Source organism: Dicentrarchus labrax, unplaced genomic scaffold, assembly GCF_905237075.1.
Source record: "Dicentrarchus labrax unplaced genomic scaffold, dlabrax2021, whole genome shotgun sequence".
Taxonomy (NCBI): domain Eukaryota; kingdom Metazoa; phylum Chordata; class Actinopteri; family Moronidae; genus Dicentrarchus; species Dicentrarchus labrax.
In genome coordinates, this window is record NW_026136707.1 from 29,496,043 (window position 1) to 29,520,603 (window position 24,561).

Consider the following 24,561-nt stretch of genomic DNA (forward strand, 5'->3'; position numbering starts at 1 on the left):
AATATTGAGCAAAGTGTTTTTACAGTCGCTCAAATACGTTGAAATTGTCTCCCTTTTTTTACCACACGCCTATTAAATAATAATAAGACTTTATTAATGCTATTCCTTTCTCACACCTTTATATATTAGAGTTGTAAGCCTTGTTGTTTGTTGTGTTACAGTTCAGTATTGTCTAAAGTGTGTTTATAGTGTTAAACTTTACATCCATGTTAAAGTGCACATCATTAATGTTAATACATTCCCATATGTTATATTATACTGCAGTTTACTGCTTCTTTGCATTCTGCTAATCAACATTTCACTGTAATGACAATAAGATTAAATCTAATCTAATCTGCATATCAGTACTCCTCTTCTCTCTTCAGATGTGCTGTTGAAATAACTAAATCCACCTCCTGCAAATCCTGGAACATCTACAGTCATCAACAGCATCAAGTGATCCTCCTGTCCTGTTATTTCTTGTGTTATTTATGTCTAATTTATTATTTTCTTGTCAACTGTTTTGATTGCGGAACTTCTTTCTCTAAAAATAAAATAAAATGTCAAAGACAAAGCTATTCAGTTTCTTGCGTATGTATATGTATGTATATAACTGGCAGTGGAATTTATTGCAAAGCACCTAAAATCTGGCCTAGGGCGCCAAATTGGTTAGAGCCGGGCCTACATTGAATATAACATGAATGATCCATAAAATATGTCACTTAGTTTACTCAATGATAGAAAGGGGGTCCAAGCACAGATTGAGAGCATGTGTGCAATAGAAACATAGATACTTGGTGCAGTGTACTGATAGTGTTTGACAAGAAGTAGTACTGCAGTATCTCACCATATCAATGTTGTATCACAGAGACTCTTTGTAGTGAAGGGAAATAATAAAAAGAGTGCACAAGTTCCTCAGTGTAGATTGTCCTCTGTAATTAAAATAAGAAACAGCAGGTGGAGCCAGACACACACAGACAGACATCAGTGAATCAGTCATCACTGCTGTTATCATTGAACCAGGTCAGTGAACGCACCTCGGCCTCTGAGCGAGGACCAGTCAAACACAACAGAAACAGCAGCAGCAGCACAACACAGAGCATGCTGGGAAACTACTATTCTTTAATGTCACTGGCCACTTGGTCAAAGTGACAGATACATAATATTGATCATTATTACTGTAATAAAAATGATGTGCAGTCATACAGTAGTCGTAGTAAAGGTAGTAGCAGTAGAAGAGCATGTTATCAGAATCACAGCTGATCTATAAGACAACATTTTATTATCACATTCTGCTTTGTGACTAAATGAACACACAGACTGTTGCCTTCAGGGACCACTGAGATATTTAAGTATAAAATCAGCACAAAGTCACCGACCTGCTGCTCTTTACCCTCACAAGAGTCTCAGTTTCCCCCCACAGTTAGCCACAGCTTCACTTCCACTCATAAAGGCAGTTCTTCCACCTCACAGCGGCTCACACTTTAAATTGAAACGGACTTTTTTAATCCAATGAGCTCCGTCGGTGCTTCATGTAAATGTGGACCCACACAGAGTGCTTTACTTTTTACTCAGCTAGTAACTGAAGCTACAGGAGGCTGTGTTTAAAATAGTTTGATGCTTGATTTACTAAATCAATCTGACGTTGTCATTGATGCTTAATACTTCAGTACTGGACAAAGGTGGAGTAACTTTACCTGTGATGCTGCAGTAAATCAATCACAGTTACAGGAACCCTGATCACCACTCTTTTAGATGCATTTCTTTGTTTCAAATTGAGGATCAAATACAAACCTCTTGAGCACAGCAGCTGTTTATCTCTTTATTGATTATGATCATGTTGATTCCATTTGTGTAACACCTCACATTTCCTCATTTGTACATAGACAACAACTACAAATGTCCTCTAGCAAATTGTAATGTTAAAATAATGTAATAAATGTAATTACAGATTTCTTTAGAAATGTACAAAATGATAAGAACAAACTATCTACAATAAAGGAAGGTCTGCTGCTTTAAATTTAAGGATCTATGCAGTGAAAGAGAAACAACAACATACAAATACATCAACACAAATATAATATATATATATATATGTATTTAGAGAGCAGAGAAATGTCAGATCAGCTAAACAAAAGCCATCATGAGCAGTGATAACCTCTACACTGAAAAACATTTGGAGTGATATTTACTTGGAAAAACCTAGGAAAGTTTTTGCACTTAGAAATTGTAAGTAAATTCTACAAGGGCAATCTTCAAGTAAACTTTACTCGCAGATATAAGTCTCTTTTACTAGCAAACCTCAGGTAATTTACTGATGTTTATTAATATGGTTATGGAATTTTACTCTCTCATTCTTTGTACGTTTTACTTCAACTCTGACTGCTTCAAACTGAACAATCTCACCTAAAACCAATGGCTTTTCAAGGTCATTTTTAAATACTTTGTCTAACTTTTATTTATGGACTATATTTAAGTAACATTTACACAACATTTTACATCATTTTTCTGCAGTTTAAATTGCCTAAATTTGTTCTTAATGTTTTTGTTTATTGAAACAATGACTTTAAAAAAACAAAAATGAGGCAACTGTTTAATTTAACAACCCATTTATTTTTCTTAAGTGAAAAAATATTTTTTTCAATAAAACATTTTCCAGCAAGTTTGCATGGCAAAAACAACAACAAGGTATAGTTCACCCTAAGATGATTTTTTTGTTATTATTTACTCACCCCTTTGTCAATAGAAGGATTGGTGAAGTTTTGTTAACATCCGTGTTCTTCTGCGAGTTTGAGAGACCTTTTTTCCACTCAACTGCAGTGAGCGGTATCTTAGCATCAAAAGTCCAAAAATACATCAATAATCAATAAAATGTCTCCATACTGCTTGTCTGAGGTAATCCAAGTGTCCTGTAGCTCACACATGCCAAGACGTTTGTACAAAACATAACAAACTTGTGTTTTCAGCTGTGTTTGCTCTGCTGCTCTTCCAATGCGTGCTCCTTCCAACGCCGCACACAAACTTACACACTACTAACTTCCAGCTAGCCCATCCGTGTTCACGCAGCACCACAGTGGAAGCAAAGCAGAGCAAACAAAGCCAAAACACAATTTTGTTCTGTTTTTCAAAACATCTAGGAATGTGTAAGCTGCAGGACACTTGGATTACTTCAGATGAGCAATATGGAGACATTTTTTGGATGTTTGAAGCCAAGTTGCCGTTCAATGCAGTTTTGTGAGAAACAAACATCTCGGCAAACTCCCAGAAGAGCATGATGAGTCCTTCTATCGGCATCGGGGTGAGTAGACGATGACAGAAATTTCATCTTAGGGTGGCTAAAATGGGTTTGAGGTAGCTTGTTAAAGGCACAAGGACAAGTTCAGGAACTGTTTGCATAGAGCATACGTAGCCTATCGTTTGGAGAGGCTTTTTAACCTTAAACTCTGGAAAACATTTGACATGCTGGTGCATCTTAAAAGACATGCTTACTATTCCTTTTTATCTTAAAGAACAGTGTTTTGCTCTGAGGTTCTAAACGTCTGTTTCTGTATCATGAGTAATATCCTACAAAAAGCAGAGCATCTTGACACTAAAAAGTGCGATATTTGGCCCCTCGCTCTTTTCATGCCCACACTCACATCCGTGACCCATTAAAAATGGCCCCACGAGCCACCAGTTGAGAACCTCTGGTTTAACTTGAAAATGCTGATCTAACTTCTTTTCTTTTGTCCCCAAAACGTAGCCACTCCACATGGCCACATACAGTATTTAATACAGTGCAACAAGTTCAAATAAAAATGACATCATTAAAACGAGAGAAAAATAAGAAAATAGACAAATAGCCACATTAACAACTGTGCCGTATACATGTGCACTCAGACTCAAGTTTGTTTCGCAGAGACAGGATTTTCGGGGACAGCTTAAGGACATCAAGCTCTAGAAGAAGCTTTTGAAAAACTTCCAAAGTGTACTTTGTTTTTGGGGGGTAACTCAAATTCCTGGCATAAATGATGCTCATGAGCAGGAGACAGGCCTTTGTAACACTTCCATAGTTGTCAAGTACCTCAGTCCCTTCAATAACAATGGACACATCAGTGTCGGATGCACCTTCATCTTCTTCACTTGTGTGGAAGACACAGATCCTCAGGACTTGCTCAGCCTGGTCCTCTTGAACTTCCTCTCTGCTGATATCCTGTAAAATATATGTGAATCCATGTTCAGGTGCATAGTACATATTCTGCTTCATTTTCATTTGGAATAGTATGTATATTCTGTGATGATGGTAAACCTCTTACAACTTATGAATTGCAAAGCACTACACAATTTTGTTTTTACCTGAATAGCCAGATGGCTTTTCTTGTGACACAGCTTGCTGTAGTTGCTGTTTGAGATGGCACTGTGTCAACTGTACAAAGTTGTTGCTTTGGGCTTAAGGACAAAAACACAAAGACAAAATAATACATTAAAACTACAGAATACTACAAGAAATACTACATTAAAACTAGAGGATCATGTAACCAAAATGAACTGTACCACTGTCAAACCAATGTATTTTGGATAATATTTGAAAATATGGCTCTGATCTAAAACATTACACCCATTTCCACATGTGTTAAATCTTAAATGAAGAAAATCCTGCATTTTTGCCGCTGTGATTCTGTTCCTCTCCTCCAAGAGCATTGCTGGTCTAGATTCACGTTGTTGAGAGAGAGCTGTGTCATATGCATCAAGAATAATGCAGAATCCAAATTGAAACAGTGTAAACGGAATCAGAATAGAGAACAATGAGGCTTCATATCAAATTATGAGCAAAATATAGACGAGGGGATTAGAAAGAAAGGGATCCAAACAAGGTGATGGTCCTTATGAAGCATGTGGAAGAAAATGATCACAGGAAATGTTTTTGGATAGATCATTTGAATTTTTTCCAATTTCCACAAATGAATCTGAATTTCAGATACTTAAGGCTCATCAGTAGCTCTATAACAACTCAAAAAGATGGAAAGTGCATCATTTCTACAAGTGGTGGTTCTTTTAGTTGAAATAAGACACATAAAGTATTTTCATATATGGAATAAAAATATACAGCCACAGTAAGAAACAAATCTGAAATGCCAATAAATGAAATCATATTTATCCTGATAAACTGAGTGACATTTTGTGGGAATGAACATCTCTCCTGACCTCTGTTTGCTCTGTCTCAGTAAGATTTTAGATTTGTGGCAAACTACGAGTACACTGCAAATGAACAAAAACCATAGCTTCCTCTTTAGCTTAAATAATGATTAGCAGCAGGGTTTTGGTGAGGTCTGGTAGAGGCTCTCCAAACCGACGCTGCGGATATTTGAAACGTTTTCTCTCCTCCCTTCCCCTCCTATGTGTAGCGGTTGTGTACTCTGTCGTTGCCTTGAGTTCATTATGCGAAGGAAACTCATCATTTTGGCAAACCCGCCATTTATCCACAGCATCTAGCGAACTATTAATTATACAGTCAGTCCCGGATTCAAAACATTATTACAAACACTATTAAAACTTACTTGGTATTTCTAAGTTCATGGGCAATGACTATGAAACCTTTGAATATTATGTGAAAATACACAATAAAACTTACTCTTCCCACACAGTTTATTTATTACATGAAAGACATATATAGTTTTACTTGAATAATTCCAGTTCTCACTGATACTTACAATTAGAAAATAACAATTGTGACAGTTAACCTAATAAATATTACTACACCAAAAAATGTATGGCTGAACAGACACAGGAAGGAGCGCCACCTAAACACACTCAAACATTTACAGGACAACTAATGAGAAGATGTCAAAGTACCGCCCACAATGTTTGATTGACAGCTGATCTCTGTGCAGTGAAGAAACGCCACAACAATCAGCTCTCAGCAACAAACATGAAGACAAAATCAGTTTAAGGATTCAAACTCAGAGTTTAACACAAAGTCCCTGAAATGACTTCTGTCTATTTCAGTTTATAGAACTCAGCAGTGGATTCAAGATAAAGATAAAGTCCAGCATAGAGAGGCTGAGTGAATGTGGTCTGGACTCTGTGGAGGAGAGTCATGGTTTCAGAGACGCTGTAGAAGGACAGAATACCTGCACTGTGATCCAGATACACTCCAACTCTGGAGGACTGAGGAACTGAGACAGGAGTTTTTACATTGTTGTAATAAAAGTTATAACTGTTATTGTTACAATATAATGACCAAGATTTGTCATTGCCTCCAAATGCACATTCATATAAGCTCCCTGCTCTGCTGATATTCTTGTATGCGACTGCTACATCAACTCTCCCTCTCCACTCCACCTCCCAGTAACAACGTCCAGTCAGACTCTCTCTACTCAGGACCTGAACACATCCAGTGAATCTGTCTGGGTGACTAGAATAAGACTGTTGTTGACTCATTTTTGTTACTTTTCTGTTCCCCTCAGATAATAACAGCAGTGTGTGTGCTGTGTTTGGATCCAGTGTGAGTTCACGTGAATATTGTAAGAATCCATCTCTGGTCTTGGGCTCTGGTTGTGACAGTAAAACATCCACTTCAGTCACTGTCAGTGAGACGTTTGTCCATTTGTCCCTCAGAACGTCCTGTAGTTTATCTCTGAGCTCTGACACAGCCGCTGTCACATCCTCAAAGTACCTCAGAGGACGGATATTGATGCTGGATGTAGATTCACTGAGTGCTGACAGTGAGGGGTAGTTGTGTAGAAACTGGGTGTGGTCCTCTGTGTGTGACAGCTTCTTCATCTCAGCGTCTTTCCTCTTCAGCTCAGTGATCTCCTGCTCCAGCTTCTCCTGAAGCTCTTTGACTCGACTCACTTCAGTTTCCTGCTGGGATCTGACCTGCTGCTTCACATCAGAGCTTCTTTTCTCCATGAGACGGATCAGCTGAGTGAAGATCTTCTCACTGTCCTCCACTGCTTTATCAGCAGAGCGATTGATAGCCTCCACCTCCCGTTGAAGCTCCTTCACATCTTTCTCTCTGTCCTGGATTCTCTGCTGGATGTTTTGTCGACTCACCTCGAGCTCTCTCTGCCTCTCAGTCCTTTCTGCTGCAGCTGAGACTGTGTCGTGGCCTTTATGTTCATCCACAGAGCAGAGATAACAGATACACTGCTGATCAGTACGGCAGAACATCTTCATCACCTCATCATGACGAGAGCAGATGTTCTCCTGGAGCTTCTTGGAGGGGTCCACCAGCTTGTGTTTCTTAAAGGTAAGTGAGTCAAAGTGAGGCTGGAGGTGTGTCTCACAGTAAGATGCCAGACAGACCAGACAGGACTTGAGGGCTTTCAGTTTTCTCCCAGTGCAGACATCACAGGCCACATCTTCAGATCCAGCATAGCAGAGATCAGCAGGAGCAGCTTGGAGTCCAGTCTTCTTCAGTTCCTCCAGTAAAGCTGCAAACATGGTGTTTTTTACCAGGACAGGCCTCGGTGTGAAGGTCTGCCTACACTGAGGGCAGCTGTGGATTTTCTTCTCATCCTCTCCATCCCAGTAGCTTTTAATACAGTTCATGCAGTAGCTGTGTCCACAGGGAGTAGTCACCGGATCCTTCAGTAGATCCAGACAGATGGAACAAGAGAAGGTTTCTCGGTCCAGCTGAACTCCTTTCTGCGCCATTTCACCTCTCAGTGACAATGACTGTCTGAGTTTCACTTCCTTATAAATGAGGCCGGGTTGAGCTCTGATCTCAACAACATGTGTCTCTGCAGTGAATGGGGCCTGTCAGCTCTTGCTCATGTTGGTTACACCCATCTACAAACTGTAGATCTGAAGGGGAGGGAACAAGGAAATACATGAACAGAGTGTAGCTCGCTGTGTTTGAATCAGGAAGAAGAGGGAGGGGTTATCGAGGGTTTAAAGTTCTGTTTTATTGTCATTATACAACACAGGATTGCACAATAACATGCAGTTGTAGTCCTCTCCACTCACACACTGAAAATGTCAAATTCAAATGGATAAAAACTGACTGGAAAGGAGTAAAAGATTCACTGTGTCTAACTTCTCTTCCTGTACAAAGAGGAAAAACAGCTCAAGATGGCAACATGAAGAAAAACATCCAAAAGTTACTCACTGATTATTAAATCATAAAACAACTATCAAAATGTTACAGGCCTCAAGCATGAGTTACCTGTAAGCAGGTATAGTATCCTGTTTTGTGCAGGAAAAGCAGAGACAGGAGACGTTACTTGTGATCGCTCAGCAGGCTGTTCTCTGTTTTTATTTAACAGAATCTTTCTTTTTCACTTCATTTAAACCAACTTAGTGTTTTGTTCACAACAATCTTCATTTTGCAATTTACATGACATCAAGCTTTAAGGTTCATATACTAACCCACTGGACTGACATTTTACAAATGTACAAAATGACTGCTGAATGAAACAGAAATCAAATTCAAACTCCTAATTTGTACCATTGTTCACCAACAGTGACTGCTATTTAGGTCCAACACCACATTTACAGTAGCATTAATACTTTTAAGCCCAAGCTGTTCACATTTTTACTAAATTCTTAAACACAAAGTATACATAACAATAACAGGCCATCATTACAAAAATACCTTTGCCCTTTTTAACTTTACCAAAATATTTGATCTATATTTTTTTTTTTTTTTATTATTATTATTATTATTATTATTATTATTATTATTATATTATCCTGGTAACATGACTTAGATGAACGACTTAACAACTTTACACAACTTGTGCAGGGGCGGATCTACCGGGGTGGCATAGGGTGGCAAGTGCCACCCTAAAAGAAAGCCTTGCCACCCCTGCTGCCACCCCAGTTGGCAGCAACGAATTAAAAGAAAAGTTACGGCATTTGACATTTACGAGCGTGAATCTCCAATGTCCGACTGCACTGAATGCAGCACGAGATAACGTCAGAGCGGCCGGCAAGACACTGATTGGTTGGAAACACTGAGTGGCGCGAAGCGAGGGAGCCAGGAGTCGCGAGGACAGGAGAGACGGGAGGAAAGAGGTAAAAACTTATTAACTATCGATCAATAAATTGAATTATAATGAAAGCACAGTGCGAGCATACACTGTAACACATTGACTGTAGAATTTACAGTAAATAGCTGGCAGAAAAAGTTGCCAGTAAAGTAAAATTGCTGTTAATTACTGTAAAAAGGATTACAGTATATTACAGGATCACTTTTACAGGTTTTTGTTGAATATAAATTACAGCAATTTGTTGTTGTTGTTGTTTTTTTTCTTGGAAAAATCTAGTTTACAACATTATCTTGTATTCTATTCAAATTACAGAGGTTACCTGGCAACTAAAGTTGCCAGTAAATAGCTGTTAATACTTCACAATACAATATGTTGTTGTAGAATGTTTTTACTGTTCATTTTTCTTTTTCACATTAGCAGCTTTGCAAAATATGCATATTGAATGAGACCAGGCTTGCTGTTACTCCAAAATTCATCAACATTAGATTTTCTTCACCTGTTAAATAAAACCAGAGTCAGAGCTGCAACAAAACATCTTTTATTAAAACTCAATAGTTTTACAACATGCCTTCAGAACTCAATTCGAATCCCAGTGGCGGCTGGTGAAAAATATTGTCGGTGGGGCTGTGCCATACTTTTTTGTTTCTGTAACCATCGCAATACAATTTAACATAAACTGCAGGACACCAGTGCTCAGTGAAATAGTCAGTAGGGCTGGCTATCATTTAAAAATGTTCGATACCAGTACCGATACCAGTACCCTTAACACGATACTGATACCAACTGAGTACTTCATTCGATACATTTTTTTTACTTTGTAAATGTCACCACTCCACGAATACATTTTGAAAGTGCTCAAATATTTATTTAATAGCTGTACAAACATGTACAACGAAGAATTATATATATATATATTACATATTACATACTACCTGAAGTTATCGACGGTTGCTCTGTGTTAGGGTGGCCATTTCCTTCACATCAAAAAGGAGGACACTTTGCATACACGGGGACACACAAGCAGATATTTGTTTGGTATGATCCGGTTTTAAATTTTAATGTTTTCCCACCAGATTACATAAAGGTGCATACACATACCACATAGCTAATAATAAATATACAAGATACAGCTCATGACAACGTGCCCTTCCAGTTCAGATTACATAGGTCTAATAACCAATATACAGAAACTGTTCTTAATGTTTTTATCTGGATAGATAAAGGGTAAAACAAATACAGCACCTTCTGTTTCTGTATGAGCATTTTCAGAATTTCAGTCCAACAACCGACATTAGCTCACATTATGTTCTGTTACTGAGAGCTTGATTGACAGCCTGGTGGTAACCTAGCAACTGAGGTGATCAGCAATCAACACATGGCTCATTTGAATATTTAAATTATCCATATGTTGATAGGTCACAAGAAATCTCAGAATGCTGACCAGCCAACTCCACCCCAGACTAAGCTGCAAGCTTTACCGCCATACAAAGCGAAACCATAGAAACAGTCATTGATCTCTTGATCTGGGTACAAAAAGAACCGATTGCAGGTATCGACAGGCGCAGTTTGGATACTACTGGATACTATGTTGTGTCGGTCGATACCTTACCATTATTACAGAGAAACATAAACATCACCTTCTCTGACAGGTGCTTCATATCCCTCACTCCGGTAACTGTCCATGCTGGATCTGTCCCCGTCCTTTTAAAAAGCGTGAGTGCACCCAGCTAGCCAAGCCTTCCCGGTGTACCGGCTACGGGAGAAGCTGCCGCCATATACTGCTTCCCTTTCTCTCTAGCCTGCTGTCTGATTGAGAGCTCAGGTTGATCTGGGCCCAGCCCTTTCACCCCAACTTTCTCCGACAAAGTTCTCCTCTTAAACGGATCTTGGAGGAGAGATTCCACCGAGTTAGGGTTGGGTCTTGGTCTTGGAGGACTAAAGTTCGCGCTCGCCATTGTCGTCTAGTAAAAATGGCGCCGCTAGAGCCCGGTCCTTATTTTATCAGAGGCGAGCTTGGGGCGATAAAATAATCTCCCTCCTTGGATTTGATTTAAGGACGCTGATTGGCTGAATTTAATGTCATACATTCATATCTTAAATTAGCAATTGGCTTAACAGCTACATCGACCCGCCTCCTGGGGGCGCTTTCTCTATCGGCCAGAGCTGATGAGGCTTCAGACAGGCAGAGGATATTTTACACATATTACTGGCTGCATTCCATATTTCAAACACACAACTATTGACATACTGATATTTTTATCATTATTATTATTATTTTTAATTTTTTTATTTATTTTAATTTTTTATTTATTTTTTATTTTCGTGGCTCAAGGGGGCGGCGCCCTAGCGCCCTCTATTGGCCAGCCGCCACTGGCGAAACGGTCTGATGAAGGCCAAGGGAGGGTCTGGGGACCAAGCTGAGGCCATTCTTGGACAAACTGAGTCAGGTGTGTTTGGTAAAAATTGTGCTTTTTCTCTGCTCTGTCTCCCTTTTTTTACCACACGCACTCTTCCCAATATGAATGCACACACAGCACAAATCCTCTCACTCAAGGATAACTCCATTTCTTAACATCATCTGCCTTATACAAAACAACTACATACATTGATGATGTACACCTTCATAGAGGGAACATCAGCCAACACCCAGTAGATACATGTTACCTTGTGCTTCTCACATATGTCAGAATCATCAGAGTAAAGTAGAATTGAAAGTGTGAATTTGCACTGTTGTAAGGTTTTAACTGAATATTTAAAAAAGCACCTTCTTCTTGTCATGTGATATGGCCTTTTATTGTTCTTTATGTATCTTGGGGAGAAAACTAAAGAAATGCAGTGTATACTGTAATTACAATGATATTTTTATTTCATTTTTTTCCAAACGTTTTCAACAGAGCAAGAGCATATCAATGGGAATATGCATGTGTTTCTCATTAATGCCATGTTATATTTTTGGCTGCTGCTTCACTTTGAATGCATGTTACACAGTTGAATTGTACATTTCAACTTTAATGTTAATGTTAGTGATTCATTGGTGTTAATAACAAAATAAAACATTTCATTATATATTGTATTTCAGTTGCTGCTTTGTGGTAAAAGTATATGCATAGAGAAAATGATTACATTGATTTGGTCAAATTCATCAAAACAAAATAACATTTACATAATTGTAGTGAATAATATATCTGCAGACATAGAAGGAATTTAAAATGTCAAACAGAATAAATGTAATAAAATGTACCTATTGACTTCATCACAGTAAATATCACTGATATATAAGATTTACTTTATATTTTTATGACAGCAATGTCTCGTATATGAAAATATATAATTGACTTTACTCAGTTAAACTAAATATAACTTGTAATGTAGAAATAATTAAACAACATTTACTTTATATTTTTACTAAAGTTTAGTTGAGTGGTGAGTAAATTTGACTTGATACTGGCAACTGAGTTGTACTTGATATTTCAGCAGTAATATTTACTTAAACATTGTTACAGAGATTATATTAAGTAAATCTTACCAGTTGTTTTTTTCAGTGTCCTTTCCCCCCTTTCCCTTTGCATGGACAGGGAGGGACACACTGGAGATGGCCAAGGCCATCTGGCATCTACTTTTCTCCACCAAAAACCTGAGGTGGACCACACTGCACAGACCCTCCTGACAATGGACAATATTATACAAGTGTCTGATGTGATGAGAGCACTGTGTCCACCATTCACTGAGGAGGAGCATGGAGAGGAGGAAACCAACCAGCTTCCTAATGGAATCTACTTTCTCTTCCTTCCTCCCCTGCAGGTCCAAGGGCTGTATGAGGCAGAGCAGAGGGGGAAAGAGAGGGCAAGGACATGAAGAAAGGATGCTCCTCGGTTGTACACCGCTCTGCATTCATGGTAAGCTTTTCAGTTTCTATTTCACCTTTCATTTAGAGTTTTATTTGGTGGTGCACTGCCTCATCTCTTGTGTGTGGGTTTCATCCAAGGAGCTGTGACTGTTCCTTCCTGAGCGTGCAGCACGGGGAAGGTACGCCGGGTCACCTCACTTTCCTCTCTCAACCAATAACACAACATATTCTGACTGTCAATCCCCAACAAACAGCCACCCTCCTCAGAGTCCTTTGTCCCGCTGAGAGTTTGAACGCACGCACAAACCCTAACCGTCCTGTATCAGCAAACCACAGAGCCACTAACACCCACGTTGTTCTTTTATTTTCTGACAAATGTCTGTCTTTACTCTTCTGTTCTGTACACATTCTTTCTGTCTTTGTCCTGTTGTTCTGTATTTTGTTTCTTGTGTTAAAATAATAAAAGAAAACTCAAGAACATCCTCAGAATTTAGATCAGGCCAATGTTTTTGTCTCACTAGAGTCACAGAACTATTTACAGAACAAGGTTTTTTTAAAATAAAAGTTGCTATATTTTCTTAAATATAGACACATTTTACACGTTTGATACTTATTAAAAGTAAATTATCTGTTCTCATGTCAGCCGAGCACTCCCTCAGCCCTACTGCACAGCTTTGCACTGAACCGTGCTCCAGCATTCTTTAAACACAGTTGGTTCCTCCTAGACCGGCTCCACTGGAAGAACCACATTGGTCAGCAATTATTCCTGTTACTTCTAATTCATAAAAGAGATGCTGTACTTTTACTGTGTGCTGGTTGAAGTGTGTATAACGCTGACAGCGATCTGCAGCACACTATCATCAACAGCCAGCTGGCAGAGCAGTTTAATGCTCATTTGAAAGGAATCAGGCACCACCTGCCCAAGTCTAATATTTATGCTGTCAAATGCCTCATTTCTGACTTGTTGTCGTCATACATGAGTTATCTTATGAAAGGATGTCAGATGTGTTTTTACAGGTTACACAAAGCAGTTCTGTTGTGTCAAATCACACATTTGGGATTCATTGTGGTTGTTATTAATTTCACAAACCATGGTTACAGTGAGAGATACAAACTATGATGATTCAGTCTATCTAACCTGCTGCCACTCCCCGAGTGTCTCTCTCCCTCTCTCTAACTGTATGTGTGTGTGGTTGCCTGAGTGCAGACAGGTTCCAGCTTCCAGTCCAACCCTCAGCCCCAGGTTCACACCCACCAGCCCAAGCTTCCCCAGGTCTGCACTCCCTCTCCCCCTCTTTTCAATAAACCTAGTTTCCTATTAAGTCCCTGTCTCCTGGAGTGTCTGCATGTGTGTTCACGAGCTCAGTCTCAACACAAACTGGTTAGGGGGTGAAAAGGTGAGAAGGAGGCGTGAGCCGAGAAAAATACAAAGCGTCAAGGGGGTATACTCTGGAGATTCTTTATTTTAGTTTAAAATAAGCTGCTGAATACTGATTTCTGATGACTTTAACTGGTCACAAGATAACACAGTTACAATATTCAACAAGTGAAGTAGAAAGTCTTAATTCATGAGATCAAGATTAGTATTTTTGTGTCCACTATGGTTTGAGATGTGTCACTCTGTTCTCCACTGCAGTATAATAAGAATACCTTACAATAAACTCAAAGGTACATTTAAATGCTGATCCAGGATCAGTGTTATAATAATATTTACCGACATTGGAGAACACTAAAGATGAATTAAAAACAGTATATATATTTGTATTATATTCTACATATATATTGTCTACAGTGTTAATATTCCATTAATATTCTATAGAACATATTCTATTGAATAAATATAGTTTGTTTATTCCTCATTCTGTTCTGTATAGATCTACTGATTCTCACACTGACAGATGGAGCAAACAACCCAGTTGTAGTGGGAGCACTGAGGGACTGTGTGGCAAATAGTTAACAGGGTTTACGGGTCAGGAAGGAGGGCCCCCTGGCAGAATTTAGCTCCGGGCCCCAGGGAGGTCAGGACCGGCTCTGCTCACTGGATCCACTGTAGAAACTGTCAGTAGTTTGAAATATGTTGGAACTGTGATTGATGGCCACCTTAACTTCACACAGAGAACTGAATCTATTTTTAAAGAAGCCACACAGAGATTGTATCTGCACTTTTACTGGTTGGACACCGTTTGTCACCATGTATGACACAATGAACTTTTACTATAAATCTTTTATTGTCATAAAAACATGTTCTGAACTAAAAGTGGAGACAAAGTGAGTTGAGGTGCTTTAACCTCCATTACATCCCTGGTTAGCAGGATGAAGGCGCCCTCTTGTGTATCTTCCTTTGTCAGTGTGCTCATAGGAGTCACAGCCTGATGCTGCATTCAGGTCACGTGGGAAAAGATTGTAGAGGAGAGATTACAATTATTATTTAGATCAACTCTTATGTTGAAAAAACTATTTGGGGATTTGAGGCTACTGGTTCAAATATCTCTGCTAAATGGCCTCGTCCTGCATTAGAAAAGTAGTCTACGCAGTTAAAACACCCAAAGAGCTGATAGAACAGTGGCATCAGGGAGAAGAAAACACTGAATTTGTTAAACAAAAGTCTATTAATTGACAGTTAAAATCAATAAAATACTAAATACAGACAGAGGATTGTATAAAAAGTTCATAAAAGTATCAGGAAAACTCATCTCTTAAATTAAGGAAATAATTTGCTCCAAATGATGTGCAGTCATACAGTAGTCGTAGTAAAGGTAGTAGCAGTAGAAGAGCATGTTATCAGAATCACAGCTGATCTATAAGACAACATTTTATTATCACATTCTGCTTTGTGACTAAATGAACACAGAGACTGTTGCCTTCAGGGACCACTGAGATATTTAAGTATAAAATCAGCACAAAGTCACCGACCTGCTGCTCTTTACCCTCACAAGAGTCTCAGTTTCCCCCCACAGTTAGCCACAGCTTCACTTCCACTCATAAAGGCAGTTCTTCCACCTCACAGCGGCTCACACTTTAAATTGAAACAGACTTTTTTAATCCAATGAGCTCCCTCGGTGCTTCATGTAAATGTGGACCCACACAGAGTGCTTTACTTTTTACTCAGCTAGTAACTGAAGCTACAGGAGGCTGTGTTTAAAATAGTTTGATGCTTGATTTACTAAATCAATCTGACGTTGTCATTGATGCTTAATACTTCAGTACTGGACAAAGGTGGAGTAACTTTACCTGTGATGCTGCAGTAAATCAATCACAGTTACAGGAACCCTGATCACCACTCTTTTAGATGCATTTCTTTGTTTCAAATTGAGGATCAAATACAAACCTCTTGAGCACAGCAGCTGTTTATCTCTTTATTGATTATGATCATGTTGATTCCATTTGTGTAACACCTCACATTTCCTCATTTGTACATAGACAACAACTACAAATGTCCTCTAGCAAATTGTAATGTTAAAATAATGTAATAAATGTAATTACAGATTTCTTTAGAAATGTACAAAATGATAAGAACAAACTATCTACAATAAAGGAAGGTCTGCTGCTTTAAATTTAAGGATCTATGCAGTGAAAGAGAAACAACAACATACAAATACATCAACACAAATATAATATATATATATTTAGAGAGCAGAGAAATGTCAGATCAGCTAAACAAAAGCCATCATGAGCAGTGATAACCTCTACACTGAAAAACATTTGGAGTGATATTTACTTGGAAAAACCTAGGAAAGTTTTTGCACTTAGAAATTGTAAGTAAATTCTACAAGGGCAATCTTCAAGTAAACTTTCCTCGCAGATATAAGTCTCTTTTACTAGCAAACCTCAGGTAATTTACTGATGGTTATTAATATGGTTATTGAATTTTACTCTCTCACTCTTTGTACGTTTTACTTCAACTCTGACTGCTTCAAACTGAACAATCTCACCTAAAACCAATGGCTTTTCAAGGTCATTTTTAAATACTTTGTCTAACTTTTATTTATGGACTATATTTAAGTAACATTTACACAACATTTTACATCATTTTTCTGCAGTTTAAATTGCCTAAATTTGTTCTTAATGTTTTTGTTTATTGAAACAATGACTTTAAAAAAAAAAATGTTTAATTTAACAACCCATTTATTTTTCTTAAGTGAAAAAATATTTTTTTAATAAAACATTTTCCAGCAAGTTTGCATGGCAAAAACAACAACAAGGTATAGTTCACCCTAAGATGATTTTTTTGTTATTATTTACTCACCCCTTTGTCAATAGAAGGATTGGTGAAGTTTTGTTAACATCCGTGTTCTTCTGCGAGTTTGAGAGACCTTTTTTCCACTCAACTGCAGTGAGCGGTATCTTAGCATCAAAAGTCCAAAAATACATCAATAATCAATAAAATGTCTCCATACTGCTTGTCTGAGGTAATCCAAGTGTCCTGTAGCTCACACATGCCAAGACGTTTGTACAAAACATAACAAACTTGTGTTTTCAGCTGTGTTTGCTCTGCTGCTCTTCCAATGCGTGCTCCTTCCAACGCCGCACACAAACTTACACACTACTAACTTCCAGCTAGCCCATCCGTGTTCACGCAGCACCACAGTGGAAGCAAAGCAGAGCAAACAAAGCCAAAACACAATTTTGTTCTGTTTTTCAAAACATCTAGGAATGTGTAAGCTGCAGGACACTTGGATTACTTCAGATGAGCAATATGGAGACATTTTTTGGATGTTTGAAGCCAAGTTGCCGTTCAATGCAGTTTTGTGAGAAACAAACATCTCGGCAAACTCCCAGAAGAGCATGATGAGTCCTTCTATCGGCATCGGGGTGAGTAGACGATGACAGAAATTTCATCTTAGGGTGGCTAAAATGGGTTTGAGGTAGCTTGTTAAAGGCACAAGGACAAGTTCAGGAACTGTTTGCATAGAGCATACGTAGCCTATCGTTTGGAGAGGCTTTTTAACCTTAAACTCTGGAAAACATTTGACATGCTGGTGCATCTTAAAAGACATGCTTACTATTCCTTTTTATCTTAAAGAACAGTGTTTTGCTCTGAGGTTCTAAACGTCTGTTTCTGTATCATGAGTAATATCCTACAAAAAGCAGAGCATCTTGACACTAAAAAGTGCGATATTTGGCCCCTCGCTCTTTTCATGCCCACACTCACATCCGTGACCCATTAAAAATGGCCCCACGAGCCACCAGTTGAGAACCTCTGGTTTAACTTGAAAATGCTGATCTAACTTCTTTTCTTTTGTCCCCAAAACGTAGCCACTCCACATGGCCACATACAGTATTTAATACAGTGCAACAAGTTCAAATAAAAATGACATCATTAAAACGAGAGAAAAATAAGAAAATAGACAAATAGCCACATTAACAACTGTGCCGTATACATGTGCACTCAGACTCAAGTTTGTTTCGCAGAGACAGGATTTTCGGGGACAGCTTAAGGACATCAAGCTCTAGAAGAAGCTTTTGAAAAACTTCAAAAGTGTACTTTGTTTTTGGGGGGTAACTCAAATTCATGGCATAAATGATGCTCATGAGCAGGAGACAGGCCTTTGTAACACTTCCATAGTTGTCAAGTACCTCAGTCCCTTCAATAACAATGGACACATCAGTGTCGGATGCACCTTCATCTTCTTCACTTGTGTGGAAGACACAGATCCTCAGGACTTGCTCAGCCTGGTCCTCTTGAACTTCCTCTCTGCTGATATCCTGTAAAATATATGTGAATCCATGTTCAGGTGCATAGTACATATTCTGCTTCATTTTCATTTGGAATAGTATGTATATTCTGTGATGATGGTAAACCTCTTACAACTTATGAATTGCAAAGCACTACACAATTTTGTTTTTACCTGAATAGCCAGATGGCTTTTCTTGTGACACAGCTTGCTGTAGTTGCTGTTTGAGATGGCACTGTGTCAACTGTACAAAGTTGTTGCTTTGGGCTTAAGGACAAAAACACAAAGACAAAATAATACATTAAAACTACAGAATACTACAAGAAATACTACATTAAAACTAGAGGATCATGTAACCAAAATGAACTGTACCACTGTCAAACCAATGTATTTTGGATAATATTTGAAAATATGGCTCTGATCTAAAACATTACACCCATTTCCACATGTGTTAAATCTTAAATGAAGAAAATCCTGCATTTTTGCCGCTGTGATTCTGTTCCTCTCCTCCAAGAGCATTGCTGGTCTAGATTCACGTTGTTGAGAGAGAGCTGTGTCATATGCATCAAGAATAATGCAGAATCCAAATTGAAACAGTGTAAACGGAATCAGAATAGAGAACAATGAGGCTTCATATCAAATTATGAGCAAAATATAGACGAGGGGATTAGAAAGAAAGGGATCCAAACAAGGTGATGGTCCTTATGAAGCATGTGGAAGAAAATGATCACAGGAAATGTTTTTGGATAGATCATTTGAATTTTTTCCAATTTCCACAAATGAATCTGAATTTCAGATACTTAAGGCTCATCAGTAGCTCTATAACAACTCAAAAAGATGGAAAGTGCATCATTTCTACAAGTGGTGGTTCTTTTAGTTGAAATAAGACACATAAAGTATTTTCATATATGGAATAAAAATATACAGCCACAGTAAGAAACAAATCTGAAATGCCAATAAATGAAATCATATTTATCCTGATAAACTGAGTGACATTTTGTGGGAATGAACATCTCTCCTGACCTCTGTTTGCTCTGTCTCAGTAAGATTTTAGATTTGTGGCAAACTACGAGTACACTGCAAATGAACAAAAACCATAGCTTCCTCTTTAGCTTAAATAATGATTAGCAGCAGGGTTTTGGTGAGGTCTGGTAGAGGCTCTCCAAACCGACGCTGCGGATATTTGAAACGTTTTCTCTCCTCCCTTCCCCTCCTATGTGTAGCGGTTGTGTACTCTGTCGTTGCCTTGAGTTCATTATGCGAAGGAAACTCATCATTTTGGCAAACCCGCCATTTATCCACAGCATCTAGCGAACTATTAATTATACAGTCAGTCCCGGATTCAAAACACTATTACAAACACTATTAAAACTTACTTGGTATTTCTAAGTTCATGGGCAATGACTATGAAACCTTTGAATATTATGTGAAAATACACAATAAAACTTACTCTTCCCACACAGTTTATTTATTACATGAAAGACATATATAGTTTTACTTGAATAATTCCAGTTCTCACTGATACTTACAATTAGAAAATAACAATTGTGACAGTTAACCTAATAAATATTACTACACCAAAAAATGTATGGCTGAACAGACACAGGAAGGAGCGCCACCTAAACACACTCAAACATTTACAGGACAACTAATGAGAAGATGTCAAAGTACCGCCCACAATGTTTGATTGACAGCTGATCTCTGTGCAGTGAAGAAACGCCACAACAATCAGCTCTCAGCAACAAACATGAAGACAAAATCAGTTTAAGGATTCAAACTCAGAGTTTAACACAAAGTCCCTGAAATGACTTCTGTCTATTTCAGTTTATAGAACTCAGCAGTGGATCCAGGATAAAGATAAAGTCCAGCATAGAGAGGCTGAGTGAATGTGGTCTGGACTCTGTGGAGGAGAGTCATGGTTTCAGAGACGCTGTAGAAGGACAGAATACCTGCACTGTGATCCAGATACACTCCAACTCTGGAGGACTGAGGACCTGAGACAAGAGTTTTGACATTGTTGTACCAAAAGTTATAACTGTTATTGTCACAATATAATGACCAAGATTTGTTATTGTGTCCAAATACACATTCATTCGAGCTCCCTGCTCTGCTGATATTCTTGTATGCGACTGCTACACCAACTCCTCTCCCTCTCCACTCCACCTCCCAGTAACAACGTCCAGTCAGACTCTCTCTACTCAGGACCTGAACACATCCAGTGAATCTGTCTGGGTGACTAGAATAAGACTGTTGTTCACTCATTCTTGTTACTTTTCTGTTCCCCTCAGATAATAACAGCCATGTGTTTGCTGTGTTTGGATCCAGTGTGAGTTCACGTGAATATTGTAAGAATCCAGCTCTGGTCTTGGGCTCTGGTTGTGGCAGTAAAACATCCACTTCAGTCACTGTCAGTGAGACGTTTGTCCATTTGTCCCTCAGAACGTCCTGTAGTTTATCTCTGAGCTCTGACACAGCCGCTGTCACATCCTCAAAGTACCTCAGAGGACGGATATTGATGCTGGATGTAGATTCACTGAGTGCTGACAGTGAGGGGTAGTTGTGTAGAAACTGGGTGTGGTCCTCTGTGTGTGACAGCTTCTTCATCTCAGCGTCTTTCCTCTTCAGCTCAGTGATCTCCTGCTCCAGCTTCTCCTGAAGCTCTTTGACTCGACTCACTTCAGTTTCCTGCTGGGATCTGACCTGCTGCTTCACATCAGAGCTTCTTTTCTCCATGAGACGGATCAGCTGAGTGAAGATCTTCTCACTGTCCTCCACTGCTTTATCAGCAGAGCGATTGATAGCCTCCACCTCCCGTTGAAGCTCCTTCACATCTTTCTCTCTGTCCTGGATTCTCTGCTGGATGTTTTGTCGACTCACCTCGAGCTCTCTCTGCCTCTCAGTCCTTTCTGCTGCAGCTGAGACTGTGTCGTGGCCTTTATGTTCATCCACAGAGCAGAGATAACAGATACACTGCTGATCAGTACGGCAGAACATCTTCATCACCTCATCATGACGAGAGCAGATGTTCTCCTGGAGCTTCTTGGAGGGGTCCACCAGCTTGTGTTTCTTAAACTGAGCCACATCATAATGAAGCTGGAGGTGTTTCTCACAGTAAGAAACCAGACAGACCAGACAGGACTTGAGGGCTTTCAGTTTTCTCCCAGTGCAGACATCACAGGCCACATCTTCAGGTCCAGCATAGCAGAGATCAGCAGGAGCAGCTTGGAGTCCAGTCTTCTTCAGTTCCTCCAGTAAAGCTGCTAACATGGTGTTTTTTACCAGGACAGGCCTCGGTGTGAAGGTCTGCCTACACTGAGGGCAGCTGTGGATTTTCTTCTCATCCTCTCCATCCCAGTAGCTTTTAATACAGTTCATGCAGTAGCTGTGTCCACAGGGAGTAGTCACCGGATCCTTCAGTAGATCCAGACAGATGGAACAAGAGAAGGTTTCTCGGTCCAGCTGAACTCCTTTCTGCGCCATTTCACCTCTCAGTGACAACGACTGTCTGAGTTTCACTTCCTTATAAATGAGGCCGGGTTGAGCTCTGATCTCAACAACATGTGTCTCTGCAGTGAATGGGGCCTGTCAGCTCTTGCTCATGTTGGTTACACCCATCTACAAACTGTAGATCTGAAGGGGAGGGAACAAGGAAATACATGAACAGAGTGTAGCTCGCTGTGTTTGAATCAGGAAGAAGAGGGAGGGGTTATCGAGGGTTTAAAGTTCTGTTTTATTGTCATTATACAACACAGGATTGCACAATAACATGCAGTTGTAGTCCTCTCCACTCACACACTGAAAATGTCAAATTCAAATGGATAAAAACTGACTGGAAAGGAGTAAAAGATTCACTGTGTCTAACTTCTCTTCCTGTACAAAGAGGAAAAACAGCTCAAGATGGCAACATGAAGAAAAACATCCAAAAGTTACTCACTGATTATTAAATCATAAAACAACTATCAAAATGTTACAGGCCTCAAGCATGAGTTACCCGTAAGCAGGTATAGTATCCTGTTTTGTGCAGGAAAAGCAGAGACAGGAGACGTTACTTGTGATCGCTCAGCAGGCTGTTCTCTGTTTTTATTTAACAGAATCTTTCTTTTTCACTTCATTTAAACCAACTTAGTGTTTTGTTCACAACAATCTTCATTTTGCAATTTACATGACATCAAGCTTTAAGGTTCATATACTAACCCACTGGACTGACATTTTACAAATGTACAAAATGACTGCTGAATGAAACAGAAATCAAATTCAAACTCCTAATTTGTACCATTGTTCACCAACAGTGACTGCTATTTAGGTCCAACACCACATTTACAGTAGCATTAATACTTTTAAGCCCAAGCTGTTCACATTTTTACTAAATTCTTAAACACAAAGTATACATAACAATAACAGGCCATCATTACAAAAATACCTTTGCCCTTTTTAACTTTACCAAAATATTTGATCTATATATTATTATTATTATTATTATTATTATTATTATTATTATTATTATTATTATTATTATATTATCCTGGTAACATGACTTAGATGAACGACTTAACAACTTTACACAACTTGTGCAGGGGCGGATCTACCGGGGTGGCATAGGGTGGCAAGTGCCACCCTAAAAGAAAGCCTTGCCACCCCTGCTGCCACCCCAGTTGGCAGCAACGAATTAAAAGAAAAGTTACGGCATTTGACATTTACGAGCGTGAATCTCCAATGTCCGACTGCACTGAATGCAGCACGAGATAACGTCAGAGCGGCCGGCAAGACACTGATTGGTTGGAAACACTGAGTGGCGCGAAGCGAGGGAGCCAGGAGTCGCGAGGACAGGAGAGACGGGAGGAAAGAGGTAAAAACTTATTAACTATCGATCAATAAATTGAATTATAATGAAAGCACAGTGCGAGCATACACTGTAACACATTGACTGTAGAATTTACAGTAAATAGCTGGCAGAAAAAGTTGCCAGTAAAGTAAAATTGCTGTTAATTACTGTAAAAAGGATTACAGTATATTACAGGATCACTTTTACAGGTTTTTGTTGAATATAAATTACAGCAATTTGTTGTTGTTGTTGTTTATTTCTTGGAAAAATCTAGTTTACAACATTATCTTGTATTCTATTCAAATTACAGAGGTTACCTGGCAACTAAAGTTGCCAGTAAATAGCTGTTAATACTTCACAATACAATATGTTGTTGTAGAATGTTTTTACTGTTCATTTTTCTTTTTCACATTAGCAGCTTTGCAAAATATGCATATTGAATGAGACCAGGCTTGCTGTTACTCCAAAATTCATCAACATTAGATTTTCTTCACCTGTTAAATAAAACCAGAGTCAGAGCTGCAACAAAACATCTTTTATTAAAACTCAATAGTTTTACAACATGCCTTCAGAACTCAATTCGAATCCCCATAAATGGTATGGTATTCATTTCTCAATTATTATTGAGAAATGAATAGCACTCTCCTATCTGCCTGTTAAATATAAGGCTTCAGACAGAAACTGGTTAGCCTAATTAAGCACAGACTGGAAACGGGGAAACAGCTAGCCTGGCTTGGTCCAAAAGTAACAAAATCTGCCTACTAGCACCTTTAAATCTCACTTTTAACCTTTTACTGTGCGTTATGTGCCTTTAATGGACGTGGTATCGATCTTCTCATCTAACTGTCCACCAGATAGCGAATAGGTCAGCTTTGCACTGCAGTGAACGGAGTCCAGATGCAAAGCATATTTTAACCAGCTAAAACAATCTATATCAGTTCTAGTGTACGTTGTATAGAGAAAATTCACACCGCTTTACATCGCTGTCAGACGGCCCTTATACCGTATAACTCACGTATTCCTTCGCATAAGCGCAACTTTGCCCGCTGCGGCCGCACCGTATTATGCCGTATGCGTAGGAATACGTGATGGGAATTGCGGCTCTTTTTAGAGAACCGGTTCTTTTGGCTCGGCTCACTAAAATGAGCCGGCTCTTTCGGCTCCCAAGTGGCTCCTCAGATTTTTTGTTACTTAAATGAATTGATTACAAAATGATGTGTAAAATGAATATCTAATGTAAATACATACATTATATCAAATGTT

The 24,561-nt window shown here is 38.9% G+C and overlaps 2 protein-coding genes and 1 long non-coding RNA gene across 21 annotated transcripts in view; 1 reads left to right on the forward strand and 2 right to left on the reverse strand.

Moving 5' to 3' along the window:
• LOC127367612 (tripartite motif-containing protein 16-like) overlaps positions 1–7,696 on the reverse strand; it is an 86,630-nt gene extending 78,934 nt beyond the window's left edge. For 12 of the 15 annotated variants that reach the window (XM_051407624.1, XM_051407626.1, XM_051407629.1 and 9 more), the window contains exon 1: positions 6,301–7,653. In XM_051407624.1, coding sequence (XP_051263584.1) covers positions 6,301–7,617 — 1,317 coding nt within the window. In that variant the 5' untranslated portion in view covers positions 7,618–7,653. Of the gene's footprint in view, positions 1–5,991 lie in introns of all 15 variants that reach the window. The other 3 variants (XM_051407617.1, XM_051407616.1, XM_051407619.1) reach the window with 3 other exon arrangements.
• LOC127367617 (uncharacterized) overlaps positions 1–13,071 on the forward strand; it is an 85,146-nt gene extending 72,075 nt beyond the window's left edge. For 3 of the 5 annotated variants that reach the window (XR_007885512.1, XR_007885517.1, XR_007885516.1), the window contains 2 exons: positions 12,756–12,850; positions 12,940–13,071. This is a non-coding gene — a long non-coding RNA (uncharacterized LOC127367617). The remainder of the gene's footprint in view (positions 1–12,755; positions 12,851–12,939) is intronic. The other 2 variants (XR_007885515.1, XR_007885518.1) reach the window with 1 other exon arrangement.
• Positions 13,072–19,922: 6,851 nt separating this feature from the next.
• LOC127367615 (tripartite motif-containing protein 16-like) lies at positions 19,923–22,064 on the reverse strand. The gene has a single exon (XM_051407635.1). The coding sequence runs from the start codon at positions 21,954–21,956 to the stop codon at positions 20,292–20,294; it is 1,665 nt and encodes a 554-aa protein (XP_051263595.1). The 5' UTR covers positions 21,957–22,064; the 3' UTR covers positions 19,923–20,291.
• Positions 22,065–24,561: the final 2,497 nt, after the last annotated feature.

What these genes read in the sequence shown, in the direction of transcription:
- LOC127367615 (XM_051407635.1), bottom strand. Translation starts at nt 21,956, where the DNA reads ATGGCGCAGAAAGGAGTTCAGCTGGACCGAGAAACCTTCTCTTGTTCC.